Source organism: Meles meles, chromosome 9, assembly GCF_922984935.1.
Source record: "Meles meles chromosome 9, mMelMel3.1 paternal haplotype, whole genome shotgun sequence".
In the NCBI taxonomy this organism is placed as follows: Eukaryota; Metazoa; Chordata; class Mammalia; order Carnivora; family Mustelidae; genus Meles; species Meles meles.
Window position 1 is genome coordinate 28,945,696 of NC_060074.1, and position 13,406 is coordinate 28,959,101.

At 57.2% G+C, this 13,406-nt stretch overlaps 1 protein-coding gene across 1 annotated transcript in view; it reads left to right on the forward strand.

Annotated features, from left to right (window-relative positions):
- Positions 1-13,406, forward strand: part of VIL1 (villin 1) — a 25,677-nt gene continuing 12,271 nt past the window's right edge. The window contains exons 1-13 of the mRNA XM_046018175.1: positions 1-74; positions 5,343-5,428; positions 5,749-5,823; positions 6,672-6,868; positions 8,197-8,305; positions 8,514-8,624; positions 9,990-10,192; positions 10,299-10,377; positions 10,552-10,650; positions 11,329-11,482; positions 12,036-12,136; positions 12,225-12,362; positions 12,936-13,094. Of these exons, the coding sequence (XP_045874131.1) occupies positions 5,354-5,428; positions 5,749-5,823; positions 6,672-6,868; positions 8,197-8,305; positions 8,514-8,624; positions 9,990-10,192; positions 10,299-10,377; positions 10,552-10,650; positions 11,329-11,482; positions 12,036-12,136; positions 12,225-12,362; positions 12,936-13,094 (1,500 nt within the window). The 5' untranslated portion in view covers positions 1-74; positions 5,343-5,353. The remainder of the gene's footprint in view (positions 75-5,342; positions 5,429-5,748; positions 5,824-6,671; positions 6,869-8,196; positions 8,306-8,513; positions 8,625-9,989; positions 10,193-10,298; positions 10,378-10,551; positions 10,651-11,328; positions 11,483-12,035; positions 12,137-12,224; positions 12,363-12,935; positions 13,095-13,406) is intronic.

The following is a 13,406-nucleotide window of genomic DNA, read 5'->3' on the forward strand; positions in this document are numbered from 1 at the left end:
AAGGTCGCTCTCCTGCAGCCAGCTTGCCACAACTCCCTGAGACCTCCCAGGTGGCAGCTGTCTCCCCTGGACAGGTAAGGCAACCCTGTGGGACACTGGGACAGCAGGCTGTGGAAGACGACAGGACAGGGGTCCTGGCTTCTCCCTGGCAATGTAGGGCCTCCTTAGCACCTTGGAGCGGAGGTGAGGGAGGGGCTTAGCTTTCTGGAGCGTCTGGAAAGAGCAGAAAGCACAGTGCGGCTTCCTGGGCCTCCAATGAAAGAATTTTTCAGTTTCCATTCTAGACAGCTGCTCATTCAGAGGCGCGCCTGATGCCAGCTTCACCTCAGGTGTCCAACCATCCCGATTGCTCTGAATGGGGACAATCTGGAGACACAGGACTTTGAGATTTAAAATTTGGACACTCCTGGGCAAACCAGGACCAGTCACCCTGACCTCCCTCTTCCTCCCTTTCCCCTGCCCCACCCTGTTTCTCTGCCCATTTGTTCTTTATCTGAAACCGTTTATTTCTTTGTGCTGCCATTTCCGTGCCACTGCTGGGTCCTCGGGTGTGAGCAACAGCCATCAGGAATGGAATGGACAAAGGCAGAGAGAGGCAGGGGGCTGGTGACTGGGAGGGCCCTTTTGGCCCTGATCCATGCCTGGCCCCCCAGGCATGCGCTTCTGTCCCATCTCCCCTCCACCAAGACCCGCCATCTGGCCTTACCAGCCATGGTGGCCAAATGGGTGGTGGGGAGTGGGGGGGAGGTAGGACCCAAGTCCAGACCAGGATCCTGGGACATCTGGTCCACCCCTTCCCAGAAAGCCTGTGAAGGCATCCCAGGTCTGCGAAGGACAGAATCTGCAGGCTGGGATGCTGGGGTGTGTCCTCTCTCCCTGCTCTCCTGGGCTTGGGGAAGCAGGAGGCTGTCCTGGGTTTTAGGGCCTGCCGTATCCCGGTCTAGCTCCTAAGAGCATGACTGGGGACTGAGAGCAGTGACAGCTCCCTGCAGGTCTCTGAAGCTGGAACACTGAAGACAATGGGGCGGCAGTTAAGCAAGGAAAGATGGGACCTGGGGGAGCAGGAGCCCTCTCTCCCGATAGGGCTCCAACATGGTCCACCCTTCCATTCCACCATTCTGACTTAAGCTCTGGGAACATTTGTTGAGCACCTACTATGTGCTAAGAGCTGGAGAGCTACACAGATAACACTGTTTAGGTCCTTGACCTTGGAGACCTCAGACTTAGAAACGGATCCTTTCATCACCCTGTGGTCAAGGGGTCAAGAGCGGCATGGGTCCAGGGTGCCTTGGAGCCCCCGGGAGGGGCCCTTGGTCTAGCCTGAGGATTCTGGGAAGGTCTCCTGGAAGAAATAAGAACTAAACTGAGTCTAGAGGAGCATGTAGCATTTAGCCATGCGAGGAAAAGTGAGGAGGGCATTTGGTAAAGGGAAGAGCAAGGGTAAGGACATAGGGGGAGGGTGAGAAGCAGCCTGGGAGGACCAAGGCAAGCAAGCATCCAGCATCACTAGAAGGCAGCAGGTGAGCAGAGAGAGTCAGGGGGCATGTTGGGGGCAGGCTGGAGAAACATTCAGGTGGACAGAGGGGCAGGAGAGGAAGGGGTCCAGGGTGTTGCCCAGGTAACTGACTTTGGGGCCTGGGAGGAAAAGTGCCCTTCCTCAAGTAGGAGGCAGAGAATACTGGGGACCAGAAGGGAGAGGGGCAGCCAGCGAACTCCGGTTGAGGGACAAGGCAGTGCATACCCAAACCTGGGGCCATGCTGTGGGCATGAGGGGCGTGAGGAGCCCATAATCCTCCTACCAGATCAGAAGTGACAGCCTCTCAGGGGAGGGCTCACCTGGGGTGGGGTGCAGGGGCGTCTGCTCGGACCAACACGGATGGAAGCAGGAGCTGTTAGAGAGTATCTGGGAGGGTACCTTTGGAGTATGAGCTCACCTCAGGATCCCCTTACCCCCCACCCCAGTGGAGGCTCCCCCTTCCCAGTTCAGGCTGTGGGAGGTCCTGAATCCTGATTTTCCTCTAGGGAGGGAGGCTTATCCAAGTCCCTGCTCCCCCAAATCTCCACTCATCTGATGGGCAAGAAGTGCCTCCTCCTGTCTCCTGTCAGTTCCTTTTGCTGCTCACTCCTAGGATCAGAGCGTGTCCCTAGAGGTCATCTAGTTGACCTGACCCTCTCCCCATCCCTAGATGAAGAACTGGGACTCGTGTTCATTCAGTCCGGGAGTGCCAAAGAGTCTGTCTCAGAGAAAGGAAGATGTAGACCGAGGTGGAAAATGAAGTAACACAGAAAACCTTTTTCTCCTTTGTACCCAAACTGGTCCTACTGGCTCAGGAGTCCTGGGAACCTGCGGTCTCTGTGGGTTGAGAAATGCCTCAGAGAGGGGCCATGGCCCACAGGGGCATTGGACAGGACCCAGGCACCAGGGGTTCCAACAAACACAGTGCTGGTGACTGGACCTGGTCCCCTGAGCTGCCAGAGGGGGTGCTAATCACAGGCTGGGCAGGGAGACCTCGCCCCAAACTCCAGAATGCCAGGGAGAGAGGTCACCCCTCAGGACTCAGAAGAGGGTGTTTCCCAGCAGTAAAGGACCAGGTCATTGTTCAGAGAGGTGACTCAGAGTCAAGGTGCCATGAGAGATTAGATAGGGAAGTTCCAGGCTGTCAGCACGTGAAGCCTGACCCTTGGGGCCACATGACCTTTCATTCGTAGGTCATCAACCCAAGGAGCATTCAAGGAGCCTTCTTGGAGGGCAACTCTGTGACAGGCTGTGGCAGGCTGGGAGGTGGGCTTGGTGGGGAATGGGGGTGACCTTCAGCTTGATAGGGAAAGGCAGGAAACCAGGGATGAGAGTAACCAGGGACAAGCGGATCTCCACCCTGGCTAATATCAGAGTCTCTGGGAAGTCTTTGTTCTAAAGATTTTACTGTGGTAACCAAGGTGGAGGGTTAGGAGAGAGGGGGAGAGAGAAAGAGGGAGAGAATCTCAAGCAGAATCTGCACTGAGCATGGAGCCCAACATGGGGGAGATCACGACCCAGCCAAGGTTGGATCCTTAACTGACTGAGCCACCCAGGCACCCCTCTCTGGGAAGTTTTAAAAACACCCATGACCCGCTTCCCAAAGGCAGAAAATAAAGTACCCATGCCTGGGCCCCACCTAGCCTAATTAAATCAGAGTCCCTGGGGATAGACCCCAGCATCATCAAAGCACTGATATTGTTTAAAAGCTCTGTAGGTGATTCTGGCAAGCCCCTGCAGCAGGGCACAGAGCCACAGGTGAAAATAGAATGAGCTGTAAAAGATACCATAAAAGAAACTTGGGGAGGAAGGTTTCTTTCAGCTCAGTGGGTGAAGGCTGGTTCACACAGGGAGAGTTCATTCTGTCAACCACCCATCCATCCATCCATCATCCATCCAACCATCCATCCATCCATCTGTCAATATCCATCCATCCATCCATCCATCCATTCACCCATCCATCCATCCATCATCCATCCATCCAAACATCCATCCATCCATCCATCTGTCCACCCATCCATCCATCATCCATCCAACCATCCATCCATCCATCAATATCCATCCATCCATACACTCATCCATCCATCCATCATCCATCCATCCAAACATCCATCCATCCATCCATCATCCACCCATCCATCCATCATCCATCCAACCATCCATCCATCCATACACCCATCCATCCATCCATCATTCATCCATCCAAACATCCATCCATCCATCCATCCATCCATACACTCATCCATCCATCCATCATTCATCCATCCAAACATCCATCCATCCATCCATCCATCCATACACTCATCCATCCATCCATCATCCATCCATCCAAACATCCATCCATCCATCCATCATCCACCCATCCATCCATCATCCATCCAACCATCCATCCATCCATACACCCATCCATCCATCCATCATTCATCCATCCAAACATCCATCCATCCATCCATCCATACACTCATCCATCCATCCATCATCCATCCATCCAAACATCCATCCATCCATCCATCATCCACCCATCCATCCATCATCCATCCAACCATCCATCCATCCATCCATCCATCCATCCATCCATCAATATCCATCCATCCATCCATCCATACACCCATCCATCCATCCATCATCCATCCATCCAACCATCCATCCATCCATCCATCAATATCCATACACCCATCCATCCATCCATCTTCCATCCATCCCAACATCCATCCATCCATCCATCCATTTACCCACTCTGCAAAACGTCCACATGGTGTTAGATGCTGGGGGTTCAGTACTGAGCAATATGGTCTCTGCCTTGTGGGGACTAGACCTTGAGCACCACCACAACCGTGACTGAGGGGTGTTTGGGGATGGCTAGGAAGGAACATGAAACGGCTGCATACACTTTTTCCTATCATGGTAAAATACATATAAGATTCATCATTTTGACCACCTTAATGGACACAGTCCAGGGCATCCAGGACATTCACGATATATGCTACAACCAGCACCACTGTCTAGTTCCAGAATTTTTTCATCATCCCACATGGAAACTCTATGCCTACTAGCAGGCCCTCCTCTGCCCCTCCTTCCGCCCCTGACAGCCACTGATCCACTCGCTGTGGGCATGGATTCGCCTGTGCTGGATCATTCATATAAAGGGACTCACGCAACACATGGCCTTTTGCGTCCAGTTTCTTTCACGAAGCCCAGTGTTCTCAAAGGTCATTAGTGTTGCAGCCTGTATTAGCGCTTCGTTCCTTTTTATGGCAGAGTAATATTCCATTGTGGGAGTGCCATATATATATATACATATACACCACCTTTTGTTGATGGATATTTAGGTGTTTCTACCTTTTGGTTATTGTAAACAGAGCTGCTATGAATCCCAAGTACAAGTTTTGTTTGAACACCTGTTTTTTCTTTTGGGTGAGTACCCTTTTGGGCCCTTATTTATTTATTCTTTGCTTTCCTTTTCTTGAAGCCTGCATGATTTTTTTTTCCCAATCAAAAGATTAGAAAAACTGCGGCTAAAGAAGGGCCTTGAATGGCAGGCTGAAGAGTGGGGGTTTAATCAGTTAGGCAATAGGGAGTCAGGTAGGGGTTTGAGCAAAAGAGTGACAAGATCAGAGTGTGGTCGGGGGAAGACTGGAAGTTCTGCCCTCAGCCAGCTGGGGGCCGGGGTGCAGCGCCAAGCCCTCGCCTCCCCAAGTCCCTGAGCCCTAGCCTCCCGCTGGAGCTGTCGGGAGCTCTCCAGGCCTGGGCTGGAAGGTCAGCGCCAGAAGCACCAGACGCACCAGAACCACTCCCAGCTTCTCAGCCCTTGCTCCCCATCCCCTAGGATCCTCCACCATGACCGAACTGAGTGCCCAGGTCAAAGGCTCCCTCAACATCACCACGCCGGGGGTGCAGATATGGAGGATCGAGGTGAGCCCTGCCTGGGTGTTGGGGCCTCTGCAGGCTGGGGTGGACTGAGGGAAGGGAGGAGCCTGAGGTTATTCTGCCTTCCTGGGGTGCAAGCCCCTGGTGCCTATCCCCAAGGCTGTCTTCCTCTCTTCTCAGACCTCCTCCTGCTGTCCTCCTTTTCCTCCTCCCATCGTCACATCCATTCTTCGGGTCAGCTTCCTCAGGCCCCCCTCCTGCTGGTTCTCTGCCTGTGCCAGCTCTCCCTGGGGTCAAGGGCAGCAGGGCAGCTGGGGGTTCTGGGGGTGCCAAGATGGCCCCTCTGAGCTCCCTCTTCTCCCTAGGCCATGAAGATGGTGCCTGTTCCTTCCAGCACCTTCGGTAGCTTCTACGACGGTGACTGCTACATAGTCCTGGCTGTGAGTGGGGCGGGGGGGGCGGGCATGGGAGAGGCTGAGCCGAGAGCAAAGGCCTCTGTGGCATCAGGGAGGAAATTTGAGGCTGGGGGCGGGGGGAGAGGAGGGCTGGCAGGGTTTTACCCCTAGACAGCATTCCCCGGCTGTGCCCAGGGGCCTCGGCCTTTGGTAGCCCTGCAGGGTCAGAGATGGAAGAGGCTCTCCATGCCCTTGAGCTCCCACCAGAGGCGAACTTCTTTGAATTTATAGCCCTGGGGACCGTCGGAGCCAGTAGGACGTCACCCTACCACGTTTCCCACATCCGCAGTTCCCCTTCGTCTCACCTTCTGGGTTTTTGCCACAGCCTGTACTATTGAAGGCATTTCGATTTGTCCTTATATTGCCTCACTTTTCACATGTAAATCCACTTATTCAAAATGTAACTCCCCATCATGATCATGATGAGTGGAAGGCAAGGTCCCAGGTCACAAACGGGAAGTAGCTCTAGAATATTTACTTAATCCTTTCCTATGCTCATTTGTACGCCCCCAAATCGCCTCACAGGCCTCTGACCCCACCCCCCACCCCCACACACACCTCACCTTGGGAAATGCTGCTCTATGAAACCAACTTATTTCCAAGATGAGAGGAGCAAGACCTCAAGGGTCTCAGAGAGTCTGTGGCAGGGTGGGGGGGGGGGCGGACCTTCAGGTTCCTGACCACCAGCCCCGCCGGCTTCCCCGCCTGCCAAGCTCACCCCCGCCCCCTGGGATCCATGTGTGTGCGAAACCTGGCAGAGCAGGGAGGCAGCAAGCCAGCGGGCGTGTGAGCCCAGGGCTTCGCGCACACAGTGCATCCCCTCTCCTCCCTAGATCCACAAGACGGGCAGCAACCTGTCCTATGACATCCACTTCTGGATCGGTCAGGCCTCGTCCCAGGATGAGCAAGGGGCGGCTGCCATCTACACCACACAGATGGACGACTTCCTGAAGGGCCGGGCCGTCCAGCACCGAGAGGTCCAGGGCAACGAGAGCGAGGCCTTCCGAGGCTACTTCAAACAGGGCCTGGTGTAAGGATGGGCAGCCCTGCGGGCGGGAAGGGGCTGGGGCGCCGGAGGGGACCAGCTGGGGCCTTCGGGGAGCCTCTGAGGGAGACCTACCATGGGCCTTTGGAGACTTCTGCTCTTTCCGCTTCCCCACTCCCATTTCTGCTGCTGTCCCGTCCCAGTCTATCCCTCTGAGTGTCTTTAGCTGCCCCAGAGGCTGTTGTGAAAGTCTGTGCACCATGGATTTTTGCAGATCAACCCCTATTTGAACATTCTGGAGAGCTCACTGCCGCAGGAGGCCTTCTAGGACATCACAGCAAGTCTTCCTTCTGGCCCATGGGCAGTTGACTTGCTCCTCCATTCCCTAAAGCAGCACTTTCCACTAAACACTCCGATTGCTAGCTTTTCTTGAAAAGCCTGAAGTTCTGGACTCTGGGCTTTTCCTGTGGAAACACACAGTCAAGATCAAGTTGCTACTGACCAGTAGGATAGGCCGGAAGCTCTCTGCTGAGCCACAGTCCCTAGCTCTCCCTTTTGTCTTGCTCCTCTTCTTCCCACGCTTAGAGCAACAGCTCACCGCTTCGGGCACAGGAGCAGGCGGCTGTCTTGTCTGCTTGGGCTGCCCTAACAAAATACCATAGAATAAGTAATTTAAACAACGGAAATTAATGTTCTCACAGTTCTAGAGGTTGGGAGATCCAAAATCAAGGTGGTCAGGTGATTGGGTTGCTGGTGAGAGCCCCCTGCTGGCTTGCAGACGGCCACCTTCTTGCTGTGTCCTCCCATGGTGAAGACAGTGAGCAAACTCTCCTGTGTCTCTTCCCATAAAGGCACTAACCTCATCACGGAGACCCCACCCTCAGGACCCCTACTAAACTTCATCAAAATCTACCCCCTCCCAAGGACCCCATCCCCAAATACCACCACACTGGGATTAAGGCTGCAACAAAGGAGTTTGGGAGGAGACACAATTCAGGCCGCAGCACACACACACACAAACACACACACACACACCCGCCTCCGAGTCCTGTCCTGTCCTTCCACAAACCCACATCACCGTTTGCCCTTCTTTGCGGGCCCTCTCAGCAGGGCAGGGACTACATAGGATGGGGAGCGAGGCATCTAGGACGCAAACTTTAAGGAGGCTGAAGAAGGCATGCACAGGCAGGCAGAACACTGACCTTGCACTCTCATGACCCGGAGAGCGAGAGCCTCAGAGCAGGCAACTGTAGGCACCTGTGCCCCTCATCCTAATCTGGGGCCCCGCCCTCAGCTGGGTTGAGCCCCAGCACCTGGGCTCTCTCGCGCTTCCCAGCCACTACTTCCCTTGGGTCAACTCCCTCTCTTCTCAGGATCCTGAAGGGGGGTGTGGCTTCTGGCATGAAGCACGTGGAGACCAACTCCTACGAGGTCCGGAGGCTGCTGCACGTCAAGGGCAAGAGGAATGTGGTGGCCGGAGAGGTGGGCATCGCCCAGGGCCCTGGGGCAGAGCCTCCTGTCTCCCCTCCCAGCCTGGGCGGAGGGCACAGGCCAAGGAGGGGTGTGGGCAGGGAGGAGGAGGCGGGGGTGGGGAGGAGGGGTGGGGTGTGGGGGGGTGGTGGAAAGTGACGTGGACTGGGGCAAGCAAGTATCTGAGCGATCTGAGCGGAGGGGTCCTGTGGCCCTCCAGGTGGAGGTGTCTTGGAAGAGTTTCAACTGCGGGGATGTTTTTCTCCTGGACCTGGGGAGGATTATCATCCAGTGGAATGGGCCGGAGAGCAACCGCATGGAGAGACTCAGGGTGAGAGCCCCAGCACCAGCCCTCTCCCGGGCTGCGCTCTGCCCTTGCGGGGTCCCACGCACCCGCGCCTCTCCTGCCCCCCACACTCGCCAGACTTCTGCCGCCCCCACATCCCCAGGCCCCTCGCGGCCAGCTGCCCCGGAGGGTGTTCAAAGATAGATCTGAGTCTCTGTGGGGGTTCGCATGCGTTCCGGCTCCCCCAGGAGGTGTCACACGGCCGTGCTGTGGGGCGGGCCCGGTGCCAAGCGTGAATGAGGTAGGCAGAGCCCTGGCGCTGGCCTCCAGCTGGCCCTTAAGTGGAGAGAGGAGCTGAGCAGTGAGGGGCGGGTATGTGGCACCGGGGGTTCTAGGAAGGCTTTCAGGAGAAGGTGGGGTGGGGTGGAGAAGGCCCTAAGGCAGGGGAGAAGTGGCTGGGGTGGGGAGGGCACAGGATGGCGATTACAGGGAGCTGGGAGAAGAGAGAGGTCTCTCTCTGGCTCTGGGGGTGTGTTCTGTGGCCAGGAGGTGGTAGGAGAGGGCTGGGCTCTGTTCCTGGTGCCCAGGAGCTCTGAAGGGGAGAAGGGGTATGGAGAGGCGGCCGGCCGGCAGGCAGGGAGCTGGCAGCCACCTGTGTGAAGATGGGGGTGCGAGAGGTGGCAGGGCCCCTGGGACAGGAAGCAGGGGTCCGCTGGCCTTACCTGCGTGGCCGATGGGGCCGAGGAGAGAGAGGTCTTGTGCTTGAGTCCCACGGAGGGGAAAGGAGACACAGATTGGGGCGGGCGGGGCGGAGGGGAGAATCAAGTTCAGTTTGGGGCCTCTTAACACGGGTTATCATGGAAGTTGGGAAAATGGGAGGACAGCAAAGAGCTGCGCTGGGGACAGAAATAGGAGGAAGCCCGGGACGGGGGCTGGGGACCGAAATGCCAGTCCCCAGAGCGGAGGCCATCAGACTGAGAAGGGGGAGCCAGGGTGTGAGTGTGTGTGTGTGTGTGCACATGCGTGTGAGCACCCTTGAGGCCGTGTAGATGCACATGCGTGTGTGCTCGTGCACGTGCGAGCTCATGTCGGGGCAAAGAGACTGAGCCCCCCGAGACCCAGGCTTCCTTCCGCTTTTGTCCCCAGCTGTGAAGTAAAATCACAAATTTCAATGTCAAAATGGAAGGCCCAGCAAGTACACCCCAAACAACCTCCCGCCAACAAGAAACGTGCTTTCCCCAATTGGGTTCACTTGGTGCCCTCACTGGGGGTGCAGGCAGGACAGATGCCTCGTTCCCGGGGTGCTGGAGTGGGGACTGGGCTCTGCAGGCACGGCTGTGGGGGCAGCCACAGCCCCTCCCGCCTGCCTCCCCCCCCAACCCCCAGCCTTCTTGGGTCACCTCCCTGCAGGGCATGACCTTGGCCAAGGAGATCCGAGACCAGGAGCGGGGTGGGCGGACTTACGTGGCAGTGGTGGATGGGGAGAATGAGAAGGAGTCCCCGAAGCTGATGGAGATCATGAACCATGTGCTGGGCCAGAGGGTGTCCCTGAAGGCTGCGGTGCCCGACAACGTGGTGGAGCCCGCGGTCAAGGCCGCCCTCAAGTTGTACCAGTGAGTGTGTGCCCAGCTGGGCTCTTCGTGGCTACTGGGCATCCCTCTGGGGGGCTGGGCTATGGGACCCCCGCACCCCCAACCCTGCTGTGCCTTTGTCCTGCAGCGTGTCTGACTCAGCGGGAAAGCTGGTGGTTAGAGAAGTTGCCACAAGGCCACTCACCCAGGACCTGCTCAGTCACGAGGTGAGAGAATGTGGAGACCCCCAGCCCCAGCTCCCCTCCCGCTGCACGCTGCCTGGAATCCCCCCAGCAGGATCACGGCTGGGGGCTGGAGCCACTTTGTTCCCAGCAGCTCTGTGGTTGGACACGGCCCGCAGGCTCGGGCTCCCACGCGGCATCTCTCCCCTCCCCCCCCAGGACTGTTACATTCTGGACCAGGGGGGACTGAAGATCTACGTGTGGAAGGGGAAGAATGCCAACGCCCAGGAGAGGACGGGAGCCATGAACCAAGCCTTGGTGGGCATGGGGGTCCGGGAGGGGAAGGGAGAGAAGCAGACGCAGCAGGGAGGGGGAAGTGGGGTCAGACTGGATGTAGCACCAGGCAGAGGCCTTGGAAAGCTCTGGGCCTGACCCAGCTAGGGAGCTAAGGATCAGTTCCATAGCCATCTTGAGGGTTCTTTCTATGCTGGGGGTGGGGGGGAAGGCTCCAGGCAATCCGGGGACCCCCTCTCAGGATATGAGCTCCCACCTCAATCTGGTTCAGAGAAAGGAGGGAGAAACAGCGGCTGGCCTTCCTGCAAGAGGGGACTGGGTTAGCCAGGGGGCTGGGGCCAAGTCAGAGTTTGGGGTCATTACTAGGGCTAGACTCAGTAACCCTAGCTGGCTTGGGCTCAGTGTTAGAATGGGGGTTGGGCTCAAGGTTGGAGATGGCAGCTGGGGATTGGGGTTAGAATTGAGGTAGGGTCAAGTTTGGGATCTCTTTGGGGCCTCTTTGGGGCTTTCGTGTTGGGACCAGAGCAGGGTTTAGCTTTGGGGTCAGCACTGGGACTGGGGCCAGGTTCAGTTTGGGCTTGGTAACCAGGGGTAGGTTTGCGGTTGGGTCTGGTTGGGTTCGAGCTAGGCTGTGGCTTGCTTTTGGGGGCCTGTGGAGGTTAAGAGAGGGACACAGCCCCAGCCAGTCCTTTTCCCTCCCAGAACTTCATCAAAGCGAAGCAGTACCCGCCCAGCACGCAGGTGGAGGTGCAGAATGATGGGGCCGAGTCGGCTGTCTTTCAGCAGCTCTTCCAGAAGTGGACTCTGCCGAACCAGACTTCAGGCCTGGGCAAAACCCACACCTTGGGCTCCGTGGGTGAGGACCGGCCCAAGGCAGGAGTGGGGCTTGGAGGGTGCCTGCACCTGCTTCCTCGCCTGCTTCCCAGACACACCCCTTCCATGTGCTCCACCCCCCACCCCCGGCTCTGGGCTCCCCCGATAGGGTGGGGACACGAGGGAACTCGGGTAAACTCAGCTGTCCCAAAAAGGGAGCTGAGAAGCACCTGTCTGTCCTTTGGAATGGGGTTGTCTCCCTGGAAACCAGACAACATCGGTGTCTCACCAGACAGTATTTGCTGAAGGCAAGCTCCGGGCCAGGCCCCTGGAGGAAGATAAAAGGGCTGTTTCTCTCCTGGCTCCTCGGGGAGGCCATGGTGAAGCCCGAAGTCTCAGGGGTGGGAGACGGGGGTTCGCATTGTAACTGCCACTCTCTAGCTCTGTGACCTTGGGAAGCCCTCCGATCTCTCTAGCCTCGGCTTCTCCATCTGTGAAATGGATCTAAGAATTGTAGCCATCACTCAGGGCTGTTGTGAGGACCCTGGGGACCTCAGCTGCTGACAGCTGGTGTCCTGATGCCCCTCCCCCTCCAGCCAAAGTGGAGCAGGTGAAGTTTGATGCCACATCCATGCACGTGCAGCCTCAGGTGGCTGCCCAGCAGAAGATGGTGGATGACGGGAGCGGAGAGGTCGAGGTATGGAGAGGGCGGGAGGCCGGGGCTGGGTGGGGTGAGGTTGGCAGAACCCGTCCCTGCCCTCTTACCGGCCTGGCAATGGCCCCAGGTGTGGCGCATTGAGGACCTAGAGCTGGTGCCGGTGGATTCCAAGTGGCTAGGCCACTTCTACGGAGGTGACTGCTACCTGCTCCTCTACACCTACCTGATCGGCGAGAAGAAGCACTACCTGCTCTACATTTGGCAGGTGAGGGCCTACGCTTCCCTGTCCGGACCAGGGCCAGCTCGGCTCCCACTCCAAGCAGCCCTCACCTTTGAGTTGAATACCTCCGGTGATGGGGAGCTCACCCCTTTTCCATCTTGGGAGTGCTTTGGCCATGAGATCCCGTGGGCACAGGGTACCCCCATTCACGACCCTTGCCCCTTCTCTGAGTTCTTGGAGTCTCCCTTCCAATTTCCATGAAATTCCCTCCCTCTGCTCAAAGCACTGTGGGTTTCTGGGTCCAGATATGCTTGGGTGCTGGAGGGAGTGGTATAGTATCCTTGGTGTTCCCCCAAGTAAGAAGGGGAGGAGGTCTGGGGTTAAGGCCGGGTAGCAGGTGAGCTAGGGTTGGCTGGGGGCTGGGAAAGGATTAGGTGTGGGGCTGGGATCAAATGGGTCTGGGTCACTTTGGGCTATTTCCAGGGTGCTCTTTGGTGGGGCAGACAGTTGGGTTTCAGGCCAGGTGAGAATCAGGGATGGAGTTGTAGCTACAGCCGGGAACGGGCTCAGGGCTAGGTCCGACTATGTCTCCCCAACTTCCATCGTGCTTGTCCCCAGGGTAGCCAGGCCAGCCAGGATGAAATAACAGCTTCTGCCTATCAAGCCGTCATCCTGGACCAGAAGTACAACAACGAACCAGTCCAGATCCGGGTCCCGATGGGCAAGGAGCCACCGCACCTCTTGGCCATCTTCAAGGGACGAATGGTGGTCTACCAGGTGTGGCTGCTGGCCCGCGGCTCCTGGGAGGACCCACGATTGCGGCGTGGTGGGCATCAGGAGATGGGGAAGGAGGCCTGGGTGGGGGTGGGGGGTACCCAGGGATGAAGCACATCCTCCAGAGGCAGGACTGTGTGAGGCCCCATCCCCCAGGTGGAACTGGCAGTAGAAACCACCACACCATAGGAACCAGTATGCAGCAGGAATGCCCAGCATGGGCAAGTCCAGTTTCTGTCTACACCCCCCTCCACCCACACCCAGTCCTCTGCATGACAAAGGCAGTTCTTTAGGCTAGATTTTCCCACAGTGAGC